At 37.8% G+C, this 26,446-nt stretch overlaps 2 protein-coding genes across 4 annotated transcripts in view; one reads left to right on the top strand and one right to left on the bottom strand.

Annotated features, from left to right (window-relative positions):
- Positions 1-26,446, top strand: part of LOC127952595 (contactin-3-like) — a 271,167-nt gene that overhangs the window by 33,055 nt on the left and 211,666 nt on the right. The gene's annotated exons all lie outside the window — the stretch shown is intronic.
- On the bottom strand, positions 62-6,445 carry LOC127952560 (zinc finger protein 501). Of its 3 annotated transcripts, none has more exons than XM_052551182.1 (3): positions 6,389-6,445; positions 4,500-4,590; positions 62-1,453 (listed from the first exon to the last, which is right to left on the bottom strand). In XM_052551182.1, exons 2-3 carry the CDS (start codon positions 4,522-4,524, stop codon positions 144-146), a joined length of 1,335 nt encoding a protein of 444 aa, XP_052407142.1. In that variant the 5' UTR covers positions 4,525-4,590; positions 6,389-6,445; the 3' UTR covers positions 62-143. The 3 variants fall into 3 exon arrangements, with proteins under 3 accessions (XP_052407142.1, XP_052407141.1, XP_052407143.1); XM_052551181.1 differs by lacking the exon at positions 6,389-6,445 and adding an exon at positions 6,239-6,388; XM_052551183.1 differs by lacking the exon at positions 6,389-6,445 and adding an exon at positions 6,112-6,226.

Here is a 26,446-nt window from a genome sequence, read left to right as displayed (position 1 = left end):
CTGTGAAAACTTTTAATAGTGTTTCTTTGTCATATCACTTGTAATGACTGGTTAGAACAGATTTTGTTTTAAATTATATTTTATTGCTTGACACATTATTATGGCAGACTTGGTGGGGACACAGCATCAGATCTGAAGATGATTTAGTTACTGTGAACGTTTTTAGTGTGACTGTTTAGAGAAGATAAACGACTGAAACACTTCCCACATGCAGTGCAGTGATACGGTTTCTCTCCAGTGTGAATCATCTCGTGCCTTTTCAAATGTATTGACTGAATGAATCTCTTGTCACAGTGTGAACACTTATAAGGTTTCTCTCCAGTGTGGATCCTTTCGTGTGTTTTAAGATTTTCTCGATAACTGAATCTTTTGTCACAGTGTGAACACTCATAAGGTTTTTCTCCAGTATGAATCCTCTCATGCTGTTTTAAACACTTTGCTGAAGTAAAAGTCTTTACACACTCAAAGCACATGTACTCTCTCACACCAGTATGTGTTTTCTGATGTTCTTTTAAATTTGCTAGACGTGAAAAACTCCTCTCGCATAAAGAACATGAATATGGCTTCTCCTTTCGATGAACACTCAGGTGTTTCTTCAGGTATGAAGCCCACAGAAATGTTTTTCCACACTGATCACACGCATACAATTTCTCTCCAGTGTGGATGTTCATGTGTCCTTTAAGATATGATGACTGTTTGAAACTCTTGCCACATTGATCACAAGTGAACAGCTTCTCTCCAAAATGAACTCTCATATGTACCTTGAGGTGTCCTTTTTGTGCAAATCTTTTCCCACACTGATCACAAGTGTATGGTTTCTCATCAGTGTGGATAGTCTTATGTGCTTTCAGATTTGCTGACCGATTAAATCTCTTGTTGCAGTGTGAACACTTGTACGGTTTCTCTCCAGTGTGAATCATCTTATGTTTTTTCAGGAATCCTGACCGATTAAATCTCTTGTCACAGTGCGAACACTTGTAACGTTTTTCTACAGGGTGGATGTTCATATGCTCTGTAAGGTGTCCACTTTGTGCAAAATTCTTCCCACACTGATCGCATGTGTACGGTTTCTCTCCAGTGTGGATCCTCTTGTGCGTTTTCAGGTTTTCTGACCGACTGAATCTCTTGTCACAGTGTAAACACTTGTAAGGTTTCTCTCCAGTGTGGATCTTCATGTGTCTCTTAAGGCTTGGTGATTGTGTGAAACACTTTCCGCACTGATCACAACTGAATGGTTTCTCTCCAGTGTGAACTCTCATGTGAATATCAAGACTAGATTTGCTTGAGAAACACTTTCTACACTGAGTGCAGGCGAAAGATTTATTGGCTCTTCCTTTCTTTAAATCTTTCTTTTTGGTTTGAGAGCAACTTAAAGGTTTTTGTCTAGTTGTGGAATTATTTATCTCCTCATTTTCGCTCAATTGTTTATTCTCCTTATTTTCTTCAAGCGACTCTGAAAAAAATTAACAAAAATAATTTTCAGTAACTTGTGAAAAAAATGTAAATAAAACAAATATGTGAAAGGAGATAAACCCCAATAAAACAGCTGAAAGCAGTCCGATGCAAATTTATGAATGACACACCCCAGAAACCTTCCATGAATGGGATAAATTGTTCTTCAGATTATTACTTTCAAAACATTAGAGGCACAAGTCCAATGTTTCTATAGTGAGAACGCCCTGTGAATACACAGCTGCCAAAGATGTCTTCCATATCCAGTTTCAATGATCACCATCCCATCAAACTCACAATTATCATCAAGAAGTGCTCATCATGAGGCACATCAAGACCCTGCTGCCACTCTCACTGGACCCACTGCAATTTGCGTAACATCCTAACCACTCCACAAAAGTCACTATTTCCACCTCACTCATCTGGACAGTAAGGACAGATATGTTTGTTTAAATGATGCTTGTAGGCCTTAGAATAGCATTCAGCACCATCATTACTCAGCAAATGATCTGAAAGCTGAGCCTGCTAAGTCTGAACAACTCCATCTGCAGCTGGTCTTTTTAACAGAGAGACCTGACCTCAGTCTGGATTGGGAACAACGCCTCCAGTACTGGAGCCCCACAGGGCTGTGTGTTCAGCCACCTGCTGTTCACACTGCTAACTCACGACTGCAGTAAAAATGAATTAAAAGTTAGCTCACAGAAAGTAAATATAAGGGTTAAAAGACTAGTGCAAAACTAACAACCTGTCTCTGAATGTGAACAAAACAAAAGATATGGTTGTGGAATTCAGGAAGGCATGAGGCATGGCGCAGTCACATTTCTTGGTGTTCACATGGCAGAGAACATTACCTGGTCCCTCAACACCAGCATCATTACCAAGAAAGCCCAGTCTCTACTTACTGAGAAAGGCCCAGCACCCATCCTCATGAGGGGTGCACAAGTCCATCTTAAATAGCTGCCTCACTGCCTGGTTTATGAATTGCACATGCTTGGAATGCAAAACCCTTAGTGAAAAGTGGGGACAGCTGAGAAGATAATCATGTATTTCGTGGACATTTATGCAACAAGCTGCATCTTGAATGCCACCAACATTGTGGCTGAACCAGTACTCCAGACTGCAAATAGTCGCATTTTTTAGACCATTTTTTTATGCTGGTCCGACAATTTTTTTTATTTAGAGGTCCCACAGTTGCGACTGCAAAATGTAAACATAATTATATTTACAATTAATGCAGTCGATTAAATTAAAGCCCCTCCCCCTCCATTCTATCATCCACTCAGGTACACCTGCCGCTCACTCAATGTTATCGGAAAAAGTGGTAAAACACTTGTCTCACTGACTGTAATTTAGAGCTCATAATGAAATGGTCTATACCTCATATTTCAGCAAAAACACCTCAATGTCTAAAGACAGTACCTCCGCTGAAGTAGCAATAGCAGATCCAGATAAAGAGCACGAAAAAGAGTAGGTGAGTGAAGGGCCAACTCCTGCAGCTAAAAAGAAATCTGTATAATTCCGTACTGAATGGCTCCGAGAATTTCCATGGGTAAGGTACAAAATAGAGAGTAATGAAATGTATTGTGAATATTGTACACAGTGTGTAGCTAGTGCAGGAAACACAAAATTTGCAAAAGGGTGTTCAAACTTTTAACACAAAACTATAAAGCTCCACAATGAAAGCATACAACATAGACTTTGCAGAACTGTATGGCACAAAGTAAAGCCCCTCGTCACTGGCTTTAAGTGACAAGAGGCTGCAAGTCGACCCTCCGAGATGACCAAACTTTTGGCAAAATTCAACACATCTTATATTATAAAAACCGACGTTCCCTTCAAAAAATGTAATTCCGAGCTAATTCTTAAAAAAAATAAAAAAAAATAACCTGACTTTCCATCAATCCAATGCAAATGATTCTGCGATCAATTCATCGGTGTCATTGCAGACACAATGAATAGCAAGACATGAATTTGCCCATTACCCATTTATATCATTCATGATTGACGGAGACACAGATGTGTCTGTGAAGGACTGCCAGACTGTTTATGCACGGCTATTCAGAATGGGCAAACCAGTTAACATCCTGATCAGGCACATTGAGGTTCAGCATGCCAGTACTCCGGGCTGCCCAATCTGTTATCAGAATAAGTATAGAAGGCCCAGAACTGGAAGACTTTGATGCCAGGCAATTGTGTGAATAAGTGTTGCAGTACTTGATTAAATCATGCTTTCAGATACAAATATATATCTAGAAGGAACAAACAAATTCCTTGAGAATTATAACTTCCCACTCATGTCCTTTGCCGTCCTTTTTCTGATTTGAGGGATCCTTCTCCACCAAGCTAACTAAATATGTTTAACATGTAAATTCTTACTAATTATGCAGTTATATTTTACAGGCTGTTGGCCTGAATTTTACCCCTGATGGAGTAGTGGTAGAGTGCTCTTGAAGCGAGTGAAAACCACAACACGTCAACTTTTAAAAGATCCAAGTCAAAAATCACACTGCTCCGCTCACATACTCTGATACTGACTCATCAGATTTTCTCAAACTGTTTACATCCGCTTAACATAAATTACTGTTTTGTCTCGGAGCATGTGCACAGAAATCTGCCTGGGGTATGGTTATCTCTTCCACTTACGAATGAATGAATAAATTAATGAATGCAGTTTTAATATCTTTCTCATTATCAAACATGTCCAGGAATTTAATAACAGTAGACTGCTTTTTACAACAATCACTGAGGAAATTTTGACTTTTAGGAAGGAATGAAAGTGCTGTGAAGGAAAGGAATGTTTGCTAGACAGAATGTGGCACAATAATCATCTTACCCAAAACATCTTGTTTTCAAAATCCTTAGAAGCCAAAACCAAAATCGAAAATAATGTTAGATTAATCACCCAGCCCTAAAGTGCAAGAGAGATCTCTTTTCTGGATTGTGAATAGCAAAAATGCTTTGAAGATTTTCATTACATATATTTCTTGTTAATATATAGCTTTATAACCTTCAGCATTATTAAAGAAGCATTAAGAGTAAACACCAACCTTTTTGTTCTTCAGTGAAGTTCATTCTGCAGGGTTGAGGAGCTTGACTGAATGAGTGACTGTTGTGGGAGGAACTTCATCAAACTTCTGACTGGAAGAAGGAAATTTGTCCAAAATAGCTATAAATTAGTTATGGAGGTGTTTTTTTTTTTTTTTTTTTTTTAAATAAAAGTTTTTGTAAAAAAAAAAAAAAAAAAAAAAAGTAAATATATGGACTACTCAATTTTTTTTTTAAGTGACCAAAGCCTAACAAATACTGTTGTGTTGTCTCTTTGTAAATCATTATATTTAGGGCTGCAAGATTATTCCAGAAATTGTAATTGCGAATATTAATTAAGATTATCACAATATACAATGAACACTTGAGGATTACATAATTGTGGCTAGGGGTGCTCCGATCACGATCGGCCGATCGTTAATGCGCATCTCGTCAGTAAAGCCGGTTCTCTAATCAGCGGTAAATTCCATCAGGTGCGTGATTTCACTTAGAGCAGCTGTTACTACACAGAGCCATTGTTGATAGAGAAAATGCCCAAATTAACGCTGAAAATGAATGTGGATTTGTGCATCTTCTATGGATTTCTGACATGTCAGAAATTTTGGTCGCCTCTCGTGAGGTATCGCACTATTGAAGCAGGGCTACAAACCGATTTTCCGCGTTTCCCTCACTGCGCATGCGTGAAACCATGGTGACATCTGGCTGACACGGCGTATATTGTGGACTGAAGTGATGTATGGATAACTTGTGGAGTTATGTTAAAGAAAAATAAAAAAGAAAAGAAGGGGAAAAAACGCCTGCTTCCCTCCAGTTCGCGTTGCAAAATGGATTGACCATATTGGCCACGTCTTCCCAGCCACCTGCTCTTCTAGATACGCCGACGCCACCTTTTTTTTTTTTTTTTTTTTTTTTTTTTGGACGTTTCAGCACACAGAATTGCGCATATCACCAACGCAGTGCGTTTATCCCGGTAAAGCATTTTTATTCTGGGAAAGCATGTTTATTCTGAAACCGCCACAAACATCCGGGTTAGAGGGATCCTACGTGTTGATTCGGTTGATTCCCCACGTATAGTGTGAGCAGTCAAATCGCAACTTGGCAATCGGACCGTATAGTGAGCGCACAAAAATCGTGAGCTTTGGCTTTACATCGCATGCGATCTACCGGTACAGTGTGAGTTGGTACCTTGCCGAAATCACAAAGAAATCGCACAGTGTATGCCCGCCTTAACGATCGGCCGATCGTGGTCGGAGCACCCCTGGCACACATAATTGTAGTGGCAATTAGAAATTGAATTAATTGTGCAGCCCTAATTATATTACTGTATTAAAAGTAACAGAGTTGAAAAAAAAAGAACATAAGTCTAAATTTAAAATTAAATGTATGCATTTAGCAGAAACTGACAGTGATCATAAAATCTCATTTAAACAGAAATATGATACATCTGTTCATATCTATGCGAAATCTGGTCATATTTTAATAACTTAATATTAAGTACTTAGAGGTATCTGTTCTTAATTTTCTCAAATTGATGTGCCCAGATAAACCTCAAAACGTGACGCTACGTTATATCCCAAAATAACGTCTAAGATAAATATTGCAGCAACAACTCACATCCATTCCTCTCACAGAAAACGACACATCCTTTTATACCAACATTATCTCTCCAAACATCGAAACAATAATTCACACGAACATAAACACTGCATCACTCTTAAACAATTTAGCATGTTTCCCTCACCTGCGTGTTGCCAGCTGTTAAGTGTTTAAGTCATTAAACAGACAAACCGTGCTGTACTCGATGAAAACAAGACAGAAACGACCTCGTATATCGATTCGTTAACAAACTTTGTAGATAGTAGTTTAGAATATCAAAACACCACCAGCTCACCTCTCTCCTCAGAAGACTCCACAATGAGTACACGCGCGACAGTGATGACGTCATCGCAGCGCGGCGACATCAACAAAAATACAGTCTATTCTTTTTAAAAGATGTTTTTGTTAATACAGATAAAAATAATGTTTTTCTTATATATATATATATATATATATATATATATATATATATATATATATATATATATATATATATATAAACCTTTGTCCCTGTTAAAATCGATGTTTCTGAATGCCAATTTGTTCTGTAAACTTGTCATTTTTTGTTATACTTAATAATAATAATTATAAAGATAATATAAAAAACAGTCTATGAGGAAAACAACATCCCCTATTTATGTTTGTGTTCCGTTTGACTTTAATATCTATGTTGTCTACATGTCACTTTCAGATTTAGATAAACTTGATAGCTTCTTTAAATACCTCTCCCATCAGGCACTTAGTGTAATGCTGGTCTTGTTATAAATTAATGTTCTAATATAAAGTTAAATGTTTCCTCTTTATGTGCACAATTGCACAGAGTAAACTGTGTTCATCCTTCCTTATGCTTTTCATCTAACAGTTGACACATTTTCCCTTGAAAAGAGGAGCATGTTTGGTTAGAAAACCTTGAAACGGTGAAACAATAAAATAATACAAAGTCACAATAAATAGATTTGTAAACATATTTCTTAAATATTACATTTTTAAATATCAAATCTTTTAGTAATTATCATAAATGATATATCATTTAAAAGCTAAGAAGCCCAAGATTCATCCTGTGAACCATTTTACATATTACAAAAAGCATTTTGTTCTTTTAAAATTAAAATGTTTATAATCTTGGCAATTATAATTGGAAAGGTCTGAGTCTCTGGATCCCATGTTTGGTGTTTTATTTATTTAATTATTTGAGAGAGAGAGAGAGAGAGAGAGAGAGAGAGAGAGAGAGAGAGAAGCAGGATTGACAGAGAAATTTAGACATTTGTGACAGAAAACGGCATTCTTTTTTTTTTTTTTTTTGGGATAGCACCCGGTGGCTGTTTGTGGTATGGCACCCTAAATAAAATCTCACAGGAATCTCTTTGTTTTTTTCACACCAACTTCAAATTTGGAACATATCTTATTTAGACATAAGGCTTTAATTTTATACCAATTTTATAGTAAAACCTGTTTTGTTAAAGATTTATAATAAATAAAATATAATTGATGATGGAGAGTGGGGTTCAGTCTGTAATGACGGGTGGGATCTGGCTGAAGCATCAGATGGGTTTTCATGGAGTGAATATCAGCCACGTAAGTATAGGACCCTATGAAAAAGGTTTACATCTTTGGTGGAATATGTCAGTGCTTTCCTTTGACCAAAGCATCACACCCTTAGGATGGAGGATCACCTTCTGGATAACCTCATTTGTTCATCCTTTTTTCTTCTTCTACCATCATCTGGAGGTTGAGAGTTTCATTCTTATGTTTCCTGTCCCTCATTCTTTGTCTCCATGAAATGGATTTGAGAATACCTGGTGATGGTGCCTCATCTTGACAGCCAGACTCAAATACTGATTGTTTCATGTTTTCCATTTTCTTAAAACAAAGTCCCCTTGGTAGTGTTGTTTGCAATTCCTGACTTCATCAGCTCTTACAGGTCATCTTTGCAGCTCTGTTTTACCGTGCACTAACATGTCACCTTTGAAGGACACCTGTGCTTTAAGCGAGTTCTCACTGTGAACAACAACATCAACTTCTACTGGGCAGTCAGTGAACAAGCAGTAGCCAGAGCATTTAAAAACAGGCGAGTTCCTGGTTTATCCTTGTTTTTTAACCCTGTGGCCTGTAAAAGCAAAACTGCAATGTGGATGGATTGTACAGATGACTGAATTCTTTCTTTTCCTAGTGAAATGTTGTCATGTCTTGTGTAACTTCTTCCTCTTTACAGCTTCAATCTCTGGTGCATCTTCCTTTCCATCTTCCTCTTGTAGCGCTTTCTTCAACTCCTTTGACTCCTTTGAGTCCTCTTTCTTAACATCCATCTGCCCAAACTCTTCGTTTTTTCAGATTCTTTCTTTCTCTCTTCTGCTTTTAAATTCGTTCATGTCTTGCATAACTTTTTTCACTTGTGCACCTTCACTCTCTGGTGCATCTTCCTTTCCACCTTCTTTGTATGCCCTTTTTAACTCCTCTATTTGGGGATGTATATGGTAAACTGTGTTCTGCCCAGAACTTGTGGTCTTGCAGAAGGCATTCCCCTGATTTCTGCTAAGATGATGACTTCTGAAGCTCTTGGATGTGTTTCAAAATGTCCTCAAATGATAAATATTTTTTCTGCACTGTAAAACCAAAATATTTGTAGTTTGGTTTATTTTTGTCTGAGAAGTGAACATACATACCTTCTATTATACAGGAGTTATTAAACTTCAGGCTTACCATTGAATGTAATGTAAAAAGAAAATGTGCTTAAATACTACAAATAAAACTGTTATACTACAGTCCTTACTTTTCAAAATGGTTTGAAGACAATTTGATTAATTGGAAATAAAACATGCAATCAATGTTTTTGTTCACTTAAATACTGATCACCTGTTTAATATTGCTCTGTTCTTATAACAAACTGCATACATTACCAACTGTACACATGTTGCTGTACACTGCAAATGACATGTAAACTACTTTGCATATGAACACACCTGAATTTAATTCAATGTAATCTGTAGTCATATTCTCATGAAGCTAATTTAAATAATCATATTCATTAATAATGAAGCACTGAACATTAATCAAAATCAAGCACAACACAGTCACATATATTTGAAGAAAAATAAAAACGAACTCACCCATTTTTTCATCCTTTTGACATTTTCAGTTTATGATCAAGTCAGTTTTGCTCAATAGCAACTAGGCCAAACTGGCCTTATGTTTTAACACTTATATTTTTTATAAAATTTAAATGTGAGAAGAAAAAATAAAAAATGAATGGGGTTTGTATCTCAAAAGACAAAGTGAAAAATGAGACATTTAAATAACTTACACTGTTTCTCTATTGAACAAAGCTGCATAATTGATCTGTGCTAGCGCAAAGCAATGTGATTAAGTCATGTATTGCACATAATGAAATGAATGATCACAGTGTGTTTGTAAAAGTGAATGTTTTGCACATGCTACTGAATATTAATAGCTGGATGATTAAGATTGCCTAATTTTATTTCACATTTAAGATTAAATAGCAAAATTATAACAAAGGCTTTAAGTTTAGGCTACATATTGATTAATATATATATTCAGTATTTTTGTGTCATACATATTGAAACAGTCAATACTTGAAAAAGAAAGTGGACTGTGTAGATAGTTGTAATGTGAAGCAAATGCAAATTAATTTTAATGAGTAGATAAATAAATGAACAGAAGAAAACTAGCAGGAGCAACAGGATAAAGAGAGATGAAGTCACAGGTGGCCAGGAAGTTGCAGTGAAATGAGACCGCAGGAGAGCATGACGAAAGTACTGAGATGAGCGATTCGGTGGAGAGGTGAGTGGATGGGGTACCAGAAGAGTTATGATCCAACGTAGTGAAGAAAGGCAGAAACGGGGACAAGAAACCAGGCATGCACACAGGAAGCTTCAAACAACAATCTGACAAACACAAGATGAAAGACAGGGCAATAAATAGGGAGCAGGTAATGAGTGGAATCTTTAGCTGATGAACAATTAATGGAGACACCCACATGAAACAATCAGTGCTGACGAGACACACACATAACTCCACTCCAAAAATGGAGACATAATACTCGACATAACAACGTTTTTAACGCCTGACAGCTGAATATATATATATATATATATATATATATATATATATTTTTTTTTTTTTTTTATGAATGTTTTTATTGGTTCGGGCATGTCATAGAAAACATTGAAGTCATTTCAGAACTGACCGGAATCCTTTTTTGATAATTTAATACATTGATGAATTACTTTTTTTATTTTTGTTTTTAATTTTTTATTTTTTTTCGAAGTTTGATGATTGTTTACTTTCCCATAAAAAGATTTGATAAAATGCAGCAGTGAACCAACTATTAATTCATGACAAGGATGTATGGATTCCTGTTCTTGCTTTGGTGTCAGATCCATTGTTACTCTGTGCTCTGGATCAGCTGCTGTCCATGGTCCTGAAGCTCCTCAGCTTCACCTCCTTATTCCAACTCAAACTAAGAATGACCTGCTGCCTCCTTGATAGGGATAGCAAGTAAGATTTCTTAGCCTGATCACTTTCTGGTGGTTTTTAATGTAACTGAAATCCTATTTTGCATAAATATGCACTGTTATCTATCTATCTTTTTTTTTTTTTTTTTTTTTTTTTTTTTTGTGCAGCAAAGTCTCAAGTACAAAAATCAAGACTAAAGACGTTAAAATACACATAAGGGAAACAGATAAATACCAAAGTGTTGAGTCAAACATAAAACATAAAGATAGTAAAGATCTAAACTTGTTAGTTACCCCAAAACAAGGTAAACATATAAAATCTGATATTAATAAAAATAAACAACAAAATGTATAATTTTGTGTGTGAGAAACAGGTACAGATACACCGATAATGACACATAATCAACACACTGGCAAACACTGATCCATAATATACATTGTGGAAACATAACATACATAGCTGGAAACAGAGAAACCTGAAGACTAAAACTAAATTGATAATATCAATAATTGAGTTTTAGCTAGTTTAAATTCCAATTGTACATATCAGTAATGCAATTCTTACTAGAAGAAGCTTAGACCTTTTAACTAGTAAAAAGTGAATTCTTGAGATTAATTTTTCACTAGTTGAAATGTTAATTCCTGATATCTGTAAATTTATTTCAACATGTTGCATTTGTCATTTCTTATATCTAAAAATGTATTTCTGATATCAAATATTAGAAAACGATTCTTTTACTTCTAACAATAACATTCATAATATCAGAAATGAACATTGTTACTAGTGACAATCAAATTATTGATCTCAAAAATGAACATTTATACTAGTAGCAATTTAATAGTATAAAGAATTAACATTTGCACTAGTAACCATGTGATTACTGATATCAAAATGATAAGGCTTTTACTAGTATGCATTGTATTTCTAATATGTGCAATTGGAATTTTAACTAGCAAGAAATTAATTCTTGATAAAAACAACTGAATTTGAATGGCAGCCTATGGTGATGTTTAACTACTGAAAATACAATTACAAATATAAAGAATTATATTTTATATAACTAGTTGAAATTTGATTCCTGAATCAAGAATTAACATTTTTACTAGTGAAGACAGAATTTTTTTATATCAATAACTCATATCCTGTGAAGGAATAAAGGTCAAAATGGCTTGCCATAAATCCCACTACAGCAAGGACAGCTAGTGATTATTAAAGAATGATACAGTAAAATGATATGAGAATTAACACAGTGGTACTTTGTGACATGTACAACAAGAGTCTGTTGGAGACTGCAGAAAACAATTTTACTGTAATATTTTATGAATCTTCCAATATAACTATAGAGTGAAAACGTTACTATTTTTCATGAATTTGGCATGTAATTATTAAAGAATGATACATTAAAATTATATGACAATCACCACAGTCCTACTTTGGGACATGTACAACAAGAATCGGGTGGAGTTTGGAGCCAAACAAAGGTACTATTTTTCCTGATTTTGGCATGCAATTATTAAAGAATGATATGAAATGATATGAAAATCTAGTTATGGTATTCTTACAATCTGACACTCCTACATAATGCATGGTTGGAACAGATGCACAAATCTGCTCGATGTGACTGTACATTAAAAGCTGGTCCTTTGAAGGGTAGTCCATTTTACAAACAATTTTAATTCTGTAGAGAAAACAAAAATTATCTTAGATTATTTGTCATCTGTAAAATTTTAGACATCTGCTTTGGTACATCTCATCTGTTTCTTTCAAGACATACTGTTTCTTTAGTTATTGGGTGTGTTTTCCACGCTGAATGGAGCTGCATACAGATCCAACATTCTCCATCTATTTCTTCCTTCAGAACTCCCCTTTGTAATAATGCTAATGCACATGCATAATTTCCTTCACACTTGGCCTTAGCTGTCCTAACTTCCTTAAAATTATCACTTAGATCTGAACTCATAATAAATTCTATATCTTTCGTGTATGCATCCTGTAGTAGGTCAATCAGGTTTGGAGACAAATCAGATAATAGGTTTCAGCTATATCCCATTCCTTGTGTCAAGCCACTCTTGAACAATAGACAGCGTCAGAAGCATCTAAAGACAAAAAGGACTGGACTGCTGTTATGTTATGTTCTCTGATGAAAGTAAATTTTGCATTTCCCTTGGAAATCAGGGTCCCAGAGTCTGGAGGAAGAGAGGAGAGACACACAATCCACATTGCTTGAGGTCCAGTGTAAAGTTTCCACAGGCAGTGATGGTTTGGGGTGCCATGTCATCTGCTGGTGTTAGTCCACTGTGTAGCAAGCAGTTTTGGCCCAGATCCGGCCTGCGTGAAATCGATGCGGGCGAGATGTGGGCCGGATATGGGCCAACACTATACTGCTGTCTGGGACGACAATGCAGCCGTATACCAGGAAGTTTTAGAGCACTTCATGCTTCCTGCTGCTGACCAACTTTATGGAGATGCAGATTTCATTTTCCAACAGGACTTGGCACCTGCATATAGTGCCAAAGCAACCAGTACCTGGTTTAAGGACCATGGTATCCTTGTTCTTAATTGGCCAGCAAACTCGCCTGACCTTAACGTATTGTGAAGAATAAGATGTGTTATGCCAGACCCAAGAATGCAGAAGAGCTGAAGGCCACTATCAGAGCAACCTGGGCTCTCATAACACCTGAGCAGTGCCACAGACTGATCGACTCCAAGCCACGCCGCATTGCTGCAGTACTTCAGGCAAAAGGAGCCCCAACTAAGTATTGAGTGCTGTACATGCTCATACTTTTCATGTTAAATACTTTCAGTTGGCCAAGATTTATAAAAATCCTTTCTTTGAATTGGTCTTAAAGTAATACTCTAATTTTCTGAGATACTGATTTTGGGAATTTCCTTAGTTATCAGTTATAATCATCAAAATTAAAAGAAATAAACATTTGAAATATATCAGTCTGTGTGTAATGAACGAATATAATATACAAGTTTCAATTTTGAATGGAATTAGTGAAATAAATAAACTTTTTGATGATATTCTAATCATATGACGAGCACCTGTATGCATAGCCATAGATACCTGATTTTTGTTACCCATATCAAATGGCAATTTGATCTGATCTTTGGCTGCTCCTTTTGCAGCTTCATCAGCTTTTCTATTCCCTACAGCCTGTTCATCTCCTATTGCCTGACCCTTTTTCTTTACTATGGCCATTACATAAGGTAGCTGTGCTGCTTTCATCAACTGTCCTATCAGGTTTGAATTCGATATGGGTTTACCATCTGCAGTTTTGAAATCTCTAGCTTCCCATGTTTTGGCCAAGTGATGTACCACCCCACATGCATACTTTAAATCAGTGTAAATTGTTACTCTTTTCTCTGCCATCAGCTCGCGTGCTCTTATTAAAGCTACTAATTCAGCAGCTTGAGTGGAGTTATAATCTAAAAAAAAAACTTCTATTGTTTTATTGTTGTCTCTGACACCACAGCTTAGTCACAAAGGTAGATGCCATTAGAAGGTTTGGAACATGACCCATCAACATATATGTGCATCCAGGGGCGAGTCCAAAAGATCGGTCCTGGAAGAACATGAGGAAGCCAATTAAATTATGCAATCATGTTCTGTAACATTATCTACCATGTCAGTCATTCCTAAAACTCCCAACAGTGCCGGGTTAATAGACACTGTCTGTTTGGATAGTTAGGTTTTGGTGGCCAGCAGAGTTGCCTCTTAACCTGAGCGTCGTTGCACTGTCATGTGTTGTGTCTGCATATCATGTAAAGTTGCGCCTACCTGATATAAAGTATACAACATCAATGGATGTGACAGAACCATTCTCTCAGCCATCTGTACAATCAGAACAGCTGTGGCCACGGCAAGAAGACATGCTGACATACTTGTAAATATCTTATCTAATTTATTAGGTAGGCATGCTAAAGGTCTATACTTGGAACCATGCTGTTGCAACAGGACGCCTATGGCTACCCCCTCCGTTTCACGGGCATGCAAGTGAAAGTCTTTGTTATAGTCGGGTAGGCCCAGAGCTGGGGCCTTGGTGATCACCTGCTTCAATGCAGTGAAGTGTAGGTCTGCCTTTTCAGTCCAGTATAGGAGTTTAGTAGGTGGAGCTTTATGATTTATCAGGCTTCTCATGTGCCTGTCATGCAATGCACAGTCAGGTATCTAGGATCTACAATAGTTGACTAATCCCAGAAAACTTTGCAGCTGTTGTACAGTTCAAGGGGACTTCATCTTCCTGATCAGCTGGACCCTATCTGTAGATGTTGTTTTCAGACCTGGCATTATGATGTGTCCCAAATAAGTAACTTTGGACTTAAACCATTGGAGCTTGTCTCTTGAGGCCTCTTGAGCTTTTGTTTCACCCATTATCAAAATATCATCTGCGTATTGGAGAATGCAGACTGTAGAGGGCAAATCAGTCATAATGTCCTCTGGACAGCTGCCAAAAAGACAGTGGGGGAGTCCACAATAAAATGAATGACAGGTGGCACATCAGGCACAATTGGAGCCAATGGTGTTATCAATTGATTTATAGCCCCTAAGTCTTGGGTTAAGTGCCATGTTTTGTTGTCTGCCTTAGCTATAGGTTTAATTGGTGTGTTATAAGGTGAATGTACTGGTACGAGGACTCCTTGCTGAACAAAATTCTCGATCAATGACTTCATGCTTTTTAGATGAAGGGTACTGTTTAATATAGACTGGTTTGTTAATTTTCAATTTTGTTTTACTAAAAATTCATGCACATAGTTCTCCAGCGATCGTGGGCCTTGCCTAAGGGCTAACAAAATTCTTGCAGTGTCCATACCTGGCAAGTGTTCCTCAGAAAAGCAGCTGGATCCTCGTGTGGCTGCCGTTCCTCCCAATCATACCCCTACAGGTGTCACTGCCTACGTGAGCATCGAAGTTCCCCAGCAGAACAACGGAGTTCCCGGTCGGTGCACTTTCCATCACCCCTCCCAGAGACCCCAAGAAGGCTGGGTACTCTATACTGCCATTTGGCCTGATAGCACAAATGACAGTTAGAGACCTATCCCCTCCCCGAAGGGGCAGGGAAGCAACCTTTTCATACACCAGGGTAAACTCCAACACATGGCGACTGAGCTGGGGAGCTATGACCAACCACACACCAGCCCGCTGCCTCTCGCCGCAGGCAACTCCAGAGTAGTAGAGAGTCCAGCCTGTCTCAAGGGGGGTGGTTCCAGGACCCAAGCTGTGCATGGAGGTGAGCCCGACTATCTCCAGTCTGTACCTCTCAACCTCCCACACAAGCTCAGGCTCCTTCCCCGCCAGTGAGGTGACATTCCATGTCCCTAAGGCCAGTTTCCTTGTCCAGGGATCAGGTCGCCGGGGCCCCTGCCTTCAACCTCTGCCCGATCCACATTGCACCAGCCCCTTATGATTCCTCCCACAAATGGTGTGTCCTGGGGAGGTTGGCCCCACGTTGTTATTTTGGTCTAAACCCGGCCGAGCCCCATGAGACGAGGCCTGGCCTCCCGGCTGTGCCATGCCAGGCAACGTTAAGGTCCTTGTTTTTTAAATTTTCATAAAAGGGCTATTGAACCACTATTAGTCTGACCCTTCACCTAAGACCTGTTTGACTTGGGAGACCCTACCGGGGGCATATAGCCCCAGCTCATAGGATCATTTGGGTACTCAAACCCCTCCACCACGATAAGGGGGAGCACTGGGAATTGCACTGAAACCCCAACTGCTCACCAGGCACCTCAGCATAAATGATGCCCACTGCTCCAGGTGTGTGTTCACTGCTGTGATGGGTTAAATGTAGAGCACAAATTCTCACTAAGGGTCACCATACTTGGCTGTATGTCACGTCACTTTAATAAATGTGTGTTTACTGTGTGTGAACACAACCACCCTTCAATGATAAAAATCCACCCACACTCATTTTGAGTCACCTATAAACAGGGGTGCACATACTTTTTTTCAATCTGGTTCTAATAAGAGAAGCTGGAGATTTGGTTTGGTCCTTACACGTTGTGTGATCCATTAAATATAACTATAAAACATACATTAATAATAGTGATTCAATTCTTGCACTTTTTTATTTAGTTTTTTTTTAGATAATGTGATATAAATATTCACTATCAAGTCATTGAAAATGATCGTTTTGAGAATAGGGTTGAGATCATAAATATGAGGCAGCAACCCAGGAAATGTCACTTCACATCATCAGCCTAATTTGGGTTCAGAGGTGATCACTGCTCTACTGCGGTCAAAGTCACATTTCCAAACCTCAACAGTGAGATCACATCTCTCAAAACACAAGAGCTGCTATAATTAATACACTATTTTGGTAACGAAAGTGTACAATGGCTATCAACCATCTTAGCATTGTAAGAAAGTCTTGACTCCGAAATAGATGGAAAACACCACTGTAAAACTTTATAAAGACAGAGTTTGATTCCATAATCACAATCTTTTTAATCATTAGCAGGAATACAACAAATGAATGATTTTCATATCGATAGTTGCTGTGTAGTTTTTTGTGTCAATGCATGATTCAGATCAACTATAAACACTCAGTAGATCAGATCAGCGGAAGTTAAAAACCACAGAGTATTTAAAGAAAGAGTTGAGAGAATATGATGAAGACGACTGACATAAAGAGAAGATGGCTGATAAGTGTCACTTGTGTCTACTGGGACTGATCTTTCTCTCTTCACTTCACACCGGTAAAGACATCTATTTTCTGTATGATCTGAAAATGATGTTGTTTTTTACGCTGGTATGCTTTATTTTTTTCATTTATTAATATATAACAATGATCACTCCAATGCTATTGTGTTTCAGGTTCCAGTGGAGTGAATGAGACTTCTGTGTTCATCAGTTCTGGTGAAGATGTCCGTCTGCCCTGTAATAATGCTCTTTCTGACTGTAAATCAACTACATGGAACTATGAAAGATTCAGAGATTCATCAGCAGTTGAACTGTTTGCTGGAGGGAGAAAGAAGACAGACACAGAGAGACATGAGAGACTGAGTCTGGAGTCTGACTGCTCTCTGAACATCAACAATGTCACAAAACGAGATGGTGGACTTTACATCTGCAGACAATATGTGAATAATGAACAACAGGGAACTGAGGCTCGTGTTTTTCTGCATGTTCTTCATGGTAATTTAATGATTATGTAGTCAGTTTAAAGAGAGCAAATCCTACATTTAACTTCTCATGATGATTGAAGAGTCTGTGATATGTGTGTTATTTTGTGTTTCAGTCTCTTCTTCATCCTCACAGACTGAGATCAGTGCAGGCCGCTCTGTGACTTTTTCCTGTCAGTTTTATTCATATGCTGGGGTCAGTTGTGACGACTGGATACGTTCTGAGCGAATTGAGTTGTTCTGGGTGAATCAGGGTGGTGTTAAACTGACAAAATCAGACTCCAGATATCGGATATCGGCTCCAGGTCAGTGTATCATCTCTCTGAAGACAACAATCCTGAATGAAGATGACAACAGAGAGTGGAGATGCAATGTTACTCAAAGAAATCAACTCCGAACCTCAACCACATATACTGGCAAGAGTTCAGGTGAGATAACAATGCCACAAGACAGTTTTAGACCATAATGTCATAAAGTCAGTAACACTATGACTATTAATATCATTGAAGCAGAACATTGAGGAACAAAAGCTTCTTCCAGTCTGACAGAAAAGAAAATCAACTGTAGTAAAGATTAGCAGACCTAAAAGTGAAATTGTATATAATAATGAAGGAATTTAAACTTGGAAGCAAAATTTCAAGTGTTTTATGCAATGAAGAGTAGTTTTAATGAAATAAAGTGTTCAATAAAAGTAAGATGTTATGTTAATAAGTGTTATGTTTAGCATTTTCGAAGGGAAAGACCTGTTTGTGTTTAGCGTTCGGTTATTTGGGGCTTTCAGAAAGTTTCTGTTTTGTAGGTGTTTTTGTGGTTTCTTACATAGACTGATGGTCTGACACATGTAGGAGGTCAGTTTCAGGAATCATTAGAATTAATAATATCATTCATACTGGACAAATTAAAGGTTCATGGTTTAACTTATAGACTGTAAAAAAACACTGACTTAGTGTCTGCGCTGTCACCAATTGGTTTCTGAAGAGAGTTTTGAAGCCAAAAGTAGGCGGAGCCGGCCATTGCCATTTTGGCAGCACACCACCACAATGAAAAAGGACAAAAAGGCAGGAGCTCATTGCTGAAATCATGCCTCCCTAACTGGACAGCAGCTGCAATCCACCTGTCACTCAAATAGCCAAGCCCTTAATTATGCAGAACTTCAAGGCTTAATATAATTTATATGGATGAGTTAAAAAAAAAAAAAAAATCCACCCCCCTCACAGTTGTCATGAAAGGCCTAATTAGCTATATAGACCAAAATAATTTTTTGTACCAGGCTGTAAACGTTTTTTTTTTTTCTGCTGTAAACATTTCTTTGACTTCCTTTTGGAGCCAGTCTCCAGTGGCCAGTCGATGAATTGCAGTTTTAGTCACTTCCCTGTTGGTTTCAAGAGAGGGAGCTGGAGGTTGCCACTTGGTTTCACTCTCATATAAAGGAAGCTTAAAATATATAGAAACTCTCTTCCCAACAACTGACAGCGTAAACACTGATGATGACACAAACTGTGTGTTGTGTAATTATCAAGTATGAAAATGTGGTATTACTGTCCTGCAGATGATGAACCTGAACATTCAACTTCTGGAGCTTCAGATTTAACGAAACTGACTCCAGTCAGCAGCTCAAACTCCGAGACGACATCAAGACACACTCCAACAGCAGCTGATATACAAGGTTCATCATCTCTCTCACACATAAGCAGTCTCTCACTTCACTGCTTTACACTTGTTTGTCACAAATGATCAACCTGCTAATTCATGAGTTCAGGATTGAGAAACATTTACGTATTTAAAATGTTTTCATACATGGCCGTAATCAAGTCAAGTCAAGTCAAGTCAAGTCTGCTTTATTGTCAATTCTTCCACATGTACAGTACATACATACAGATAATTGAAATTGCATTACTCTCAGACCCATGGTGCATACAGATAACACTAACAGTAGAGCCTAAAAATCTAGATCAAATATAAAATACAAAATTTAAAATACAACTATACATTAAGGGCAACAAATAATAAATAAATAAAATAATAAAAATAAAAATAAAGCTAAATAAAGCAGAGCAAGCCACATGGCAGATAGACTGCAAACCAGTGAAGTGAACAAACAGTGCAGATGAAAAGATTTTAGTGCAAAAAAAAAAAAGGCTTATTCAGTTGGAATAAAGTGACAAAGGGCTCAAATAGCATTTATTTTATTTAAACTGATGATGTTGTAGAATGATGTCAGTTCTATGCTGAATGAGGTAGTGAGCAGACCAATGCTGCACAAGGTGCATGTAATCGTATGTTGCTGGGAGGGTGAATGGAAGGACCAGGGATGTGGGATCTGGGGGGGGGGGGTTCTATGGTGGGGAGGGGGGGCAAACTCGGGAGGGAGTTTAGCTTAAGCTGTGTTAGCCCGGATACCTCCGTGCTTCCCTCTTCTGCTTCCTCTGACATGGCATGTGCTGCCTCCGCTCTGGGCGAGATGCAGTAGTGGGGGTTGGTGATGGTGTAGGCCTCCGAGGCAGACCGAGTTCGCGCAGCTCTTCTGTGTGCACAGAGTTTAACACTAAAAATGTGGTTCTGCTGACATCCAGCAGAAACCCACGGCTATATGCGCACTTACAGACAAGTAGATGTGGACACGCTGCCATCTTGAATAAAAAAAAATATATTATAATAATGTTTGTTTTAGATGTATGTTTTAAATGTGGTCAATTCATAGATATTCAACATTTATGTGTTTAAGTGTTAGTGCAGAATTATAGATGTCACACTTTACAAACAAATATCTCTAATTGATCTCTAATATCTCTAACTTATTCCCAGTTTCACAGATTGAGTCTGTGTTTAATCTTGATCGTATCTCTCATCTTTCCTGCAGTGATCGAGATTATTGTTAAGTTTGCAGTGTTTGCAGTGTTTGCTGCTCCTACTGTGATTCTTCTTCAGATCATCTGTGATAGAAGAGCTGGTGAGTTTCAGCTTCACACTATCTGCAACATTATTAAAAATACCCAAAACGTATAGAGGATTGTTCATTTTTATTCTTCATCTTCTCAGAAAACAAAGCAAAACTCCCCACCACAAAGAAATACTGATAACATCCATTTTTACCAGTTTTTTTTTTTTTTTTTTTTACCAGGCAATTTTTTTTTCCATACTTATCTTATGGATATGTACATGCAGTGTTCACAGTAATTTTCTTGTGTTTGGCATATAAACTGCTTTAATTACAGTAGTAAATACAGTACTGTACACATTGACTGTACAATAATCTCTGTTCTGTGTGATGGAGCTGCTTTTGGGCTTCTTTTATGTTCTCTGTTTGTTCATGTTTTTTAGAATTAATTTATATTTTGTACGATTGCTACAAATTTAGATTAATAAACCCTCTGCAATTGCATATCATTTGTCTTTGCTAAAATATTTCTTACAAATCTAGTGATTTCCCTTCCCTTCTAGTGACCTGGTAATGTGAGGAAGTGTTAAACTGAAGCAAAGCAACAAAGATGGACAAATTTATTCGGTTAATTCAGAAATCTATTTTTATAATCTAATGACTTCCACACACTTCACCTTTTCTCACAGCTGAGTTACAAGGGTTTGGAATTATTATTGCTCCAAAATAATTAAAATGTAAAACTTAAAGTTAAATTAGTGTTAATGCAATATAAAACTATAGTTAACACTATACAGGTAAAGACTGATGCTCATCTAATTCTGGCTAAGTCCCGCCCATTCAGACACAAATGGACAAATGAAAGCTGCAGTTAGTGAGGAGCTATGGGCTGAAATATGTACCACCAGAAACTGAATTTGAATTGCTAAACTTGAATAATTGCATTGAATAACTAAATTTGAATAACATAATTTGAAAGTGAATTGTTTAATTTGAATCACTGCATTGAAAAGCTGAATCTGAATTGTATAAATTGAAATTGTATTTATTCAAAAACTGAATCTGAATTGTAGTCCAATAAAATTTTCATCCTCACTGAAAATTAAACTCTATATATCTTCACATTCACTTCTCACAATTCAGATTCAATTCTCAAATTCAATTTCAAGTTACTGAGACAGATATCTGGGCCTTGTAAGTGCAACCTCTCATTAAAAAGTATTTGCTGTAAAAACACCATAAAATGTAACAACAAATGGAAAATAAAATCCATCAAGTCTCGAGCTCTGCCTACTCTGTGTTGTACAGCTGGGTTGTAAGGAGTGACTTTTGGGGTCATCTTTTTTCCATCAAGCTCCATCAGGGCCTTTTACACAAATTCAAGTTAACACATGGGCGGACTGCCATCTATCATTCCGGGCACTTTCCAGGTGGGCCGACATGCTTTTTTGGGCCTGTCAGGGTTCGGGGCTAATCACCTGCCTTTTGGGGTTGTGAGTGTGTGTTTGGATGGTTTGACAGCTCTCTGTGTCCACCTGTTTGATTTGAGTTTACCCTGCCCTCCTTGTTTCTCCGTTGTTAACCTTAATTGTTCGCCACCTGTTCTCAATGCTCTCCCAATTTTTTCCCTTTATAATTCCCTGTGTTTCTCTGTTCATGGCCAGACTGTTGTAACTCTTACCAATAGCTCGAGCTGGTCTTTGGTCTTGTCTTGTCTTGTCTTGTCTTGTCATGTCTTGTCTTCAGGCTCCAGTGTCTTTTGCTGTTTTGCTCTGCCTCTTGTTCTCACGAATGCAGTACTCCTAGAAGATTCCAGCTCTCATGTCTCTGGGTATCGGCTGTCGAACGAGCTAAACTGTGGAACGATACTCATCTGCCTTGTCTTATCTGCGTTCAGTAAAGCTCAGTGTAACCCGCAACTGAATCCAGCCCGTTTCTCCAGACAGGGCCAACCGCGAAAAAAAAAAAAAAAGATCTCATCCCATGACCAGGCCCAGAAAAGTGGTAGGCCTAGATCGGCAGTCCAATGTTTTTTTTTAATTGACACTGGGCTGCTGGCCCAAAACACTTTAGTCAAAAATATTACAAAGGCTAGGTTTTTTTTTTTTTCTTCTGACAGACGCGGCCCATGAAACACGTAGCTCAGAGGCCCATTGGTTGTTTTCTTGATTGACACTGGACTGGCCCAATCATATCATTTGAACAGATATGGGATTGTACTGTTATGGGTTTCAGGTTGATCATGGAGAAGAAACGCAAAGGAGGTGCAGAGAAACTGCGTGAATGAAGAACAAGGCTCTTCAGGCAGACGCTGCCAAATATGTCAAAATATTCAGGGCAGGGGAGTGTGATGTTTCAATAAAGCAACTTAGTTTCCTCAAAGTCTGAGCTTTATTAACATCAAACTTTTGACTGTACATGCAAGCACAATGTGACTAGTCTTAGGAACTGGTAGACTCGAGTTCTTCTTAGTGTCTGCAACTCCACTCTTAGAAAACACTAGGTCGCCACCTAATGGATTTAAGACACATTACATATAACAACATTAAACTGTTTTATATCACAGGGAGCACAAGGACAGGTGGTATTTGTGATCTTATTGTATGTGGTGGTGCAGTGTCAATTTCATCAACGAAGACAAAAATATTTGTTAATATTGTTAAGATTTTTTATGTGAGCTAAAAGTAATCTGATAAAAATTTATCTGATGATAAATGTATAAATTATATATATTATTATGAAGGTAAAATGACGTCATAAAGATTTGCATACACAGAATAGAAGTTGTGGAAGTGTACATAAAAGTGTAAGCTTAAATTAATTTTGCATGCGCAAGATTAGCTTTGTGAAGGTGTAAATTGCATTTCACGCGTAAGAAAAAAAAATGATTTGCATCATTTTATTGTTACTCATAAAACTGTAATTCAAGTAGGCCTATTGTGAGACTGCAGCTTCGTGCTAAAGCAAAATACATATGATCTGCATTCTTCCGACTTACATTTTTCTGCGCTTAATTTTTTAAATTATTTTGTTTTCAGTAAAATATGGTCAAAAGTACTGCATGAACAGTGATTTGCAAGCACAACACTTTAAAGAACTGCAAAACAGATCAACTGCATAGAACAAGTCTGTGTGTGTGAAAAGACTTACTGTTGCAAATGTCTAAATGACGTGGTATGCACGGGGGCGAAAAGTTCCTGAAATAAACCAACATGTACAGCTCCGTCTTTCTTTTCTCTGCGCTTACAATTTTGGCACAATTTTCTCAATCTGACTGAGTTCTGCAAGCGTGATGGAGAGGTTAATCTTAATCTTAATTTAGTTCCAGATCATTCTCGCTGCCAGAATGGTACTTTTAATGTACACATATATTCAAAATAAATAAATAACAACTTGATTAAAACATGATACTTTTTAAGTGTACCATTAGGCTATGTGTTCATACTGAATGAATGTTGAGTTGTGTAGTATCCTTTTCTTCCTCAACAGGGAATTATTATATATAATTTAGCCTATGTATTAGTTTATTGTAATATTGTCATTCTGAAGATACTTAAAGATGGCCTAGTATCTGCACTAGTTTAAGATATGTATATTTTCACCTTCTACTGACCAGAGACAGTTCAATTTTTGTTAAAAATATATATATATAGCTTAACATGTCTCTAACTTATTGGTAACCTATTCACCATTTATCATCTGTAATACTATTGTGCAACCACTAGATGGCTGTTTAGCATTTTTATCAAAGTTATATGAAGTGTAAGTTTTTCCCTTAGTCAAATCTGGACAAAGAAATCATTTTGTTGCTCATACTTGCTTCCTATAACAGCTTCATCATTCACATGAAAGTACTTAGAATTTTAAATTTCAAAATTATACAGTTGAGTGTTAAATACTGTTGACAGAGACATGGTCTGAAAAACTGACAAATTCAGATTTATGTAGCTTTATTGGTTTAGTAAAAAGGTTTTACAAAGTATAGCACTCTGATACTTTAGTGCTGAGCATTGTCACATAACATAATTTGTACTAATGTTTAACAGCCCAATGGTCTATGCAGATTATATGAAAAGTAAATGTAATGCCAAGCCAATCCAATAATGTTAACACCAACTCACATATATATATATAATTAGAGGCCCAAACAACAATCACCTGATCTATCCTTATATAAACGGTAGGGGTGTAACGGTTCACAAAAATTCACGGTTCGGTTCGATACGATACACTGATGTCACGGTTCGGTTCGGTTCGGTACGTTTTAGATACAGCAAAATGTAAAAACATCTCAACTTTTCAGAATGCCGCAAGCGCACCGCGGGTCATGTGACAAGAACCAACCAATCAGCTTCATCCTTTCCCGTAACAACGTTGAGAGCTCAGCCAAGATGAAGGATCAGCTGATCATAGTTGTATATGGATTGCAATTTTGAAATAAATTTAGTAGCAGAGCTACTGCAAGCGATTTTTAGAGCTGCAAATCCATTTATCCTTCGCTGAAATTTCCGCGTCTCATGGAGAGAGCACGTCATTGTTGCTTAGCAAAGACAGACGCCTCATGAGCGCTTCTGCCCGAGCGCTTTGGAAAGGAGGAGAAAGACGCGATTAGCGTTTTCCACGCGTTTTTAGGCACGATATGTGAACGGCCCCTAAGGCGCTCGCTCACTCAGCACGCGCTGAAGGCTCGTTGCAAAATGTCGAATGCATTTAACAGACCAGAAATATAAGATCCTAAAATAACCAACAGGTCTGGTGTTTGGGTTGGATTCCCTGTAAGCTATAGTGTCTAAATGCTGCAGGGATAGTTTGCTGCGTGCATGTTTCTCCTTTTTTTTCGTCTTTTCCCAGATAGTACTGACGCATATATCCCAGATATTCCCGCTGGTGTTTTTTTTTTTTTTTTGTATTCCCGCTGGTGTACCCTGTCATGTTGCAGATGCGACATACCGTTGTTTTTTTATCCACCACTCTCTTGCCATCACCATTATAGCTTAAAGGGAATCCAAAGTGCACCCAAACACCAGACCTGTTGGTTATTGGAGGATCTTCTCATTTCTAGTCTGTTAAACGCATTGGCTATTTTGCAACGAGCCTTCAGCGCGTACTGAGTGAGCGAGCGCCTGCTGAGTAGCCTAACATAAACATATAAGATGGTGTTTTTTTCTTCTTCGGGAGTGTCAGGGGCGTTGCCTGTTACGTTGTTTGGATTATTGGGCTACCTTGTTGAACGCATATCATTATATTTCTCTCTATCTTTTTTTTTTTTTTTTTTCAAATATAATTAAATACTCCAACGAACCGTTCGGTATACATAATGCGTACCGCGTACCGAACCGAAAGCGTCGTACCGAACGGTTCAATACGAATACGCGTATCGTTACACCCCTAATAAACGGTGATTAATGTGTCTCATCTTGTGTTTAGAGGCATAGCACACTTGGTACTGCTTGAAGACATCACGTCGCGTGCTCTAAGGAGAGAGCGCGTCTTTAGAGAGCGCACAGATATGTTTGCTGAGAGTGACGAATGGCTGTTCAGTCGCTTTAGGATGCCCGGAGAAGTCCTTAATGATTTATGCAACTCACTGGAACCACACCTAAACCACATCACCAACCGCTCTCACCCTATACCACCTTATCTCCAAGTTCTGTGTACTATCGGATTACTTGCTACAGGAACATTTTAAAGAGAAATTGGGGACGGAGCTGGAATTTCCCAACCCTCTATAAGCCATGCAATTCACAAGCTGGTAAAAGCTTTTGTAAGTCTTATGCCAATTTATGTCAAATTTCCTCATGACGTGGCACACCAGATTGTAGTTAAGAGGGGCTTCTATAAGATAAGTGTTATACATAATACCATTGGTGC

This window comes from Carassius gibelio, chromosome B3, assembly GCF_023724105.1.
Source record: "Carassius gibelio isolate Cgi1373 ecotype wild population from Czech Republic chromosome B3, carGib1.2-hapl.c, whole genome shotgun sequence".
Taxonomy (NCBI): domain Eukaryota; kingdom Metazoa; phylum Chordata; class Actinopteri; order Cypriniformes; family Cyprinidae; genus Carassius; species Carassius gibelio.
Note: the sequence above shows the minus strand (reverse complement) of the source record. Positions and strands in the feature narration are given on the sequence as shown.

Coding starts and splice junctions, on each gene's coding strand:
- LOC127952560 (XM_052551182.1), bottom strand. CDS start 4,524: ATGAACTTCACTGAAGAACAAAAAG. Junction 1,454..4,499: donor CTTCACTGAAGAACAAAAAG/GTTGGTGTTTAC, acceptor AATTTTTTTCAG/AGTCGCTTGAAGAAAATAAG.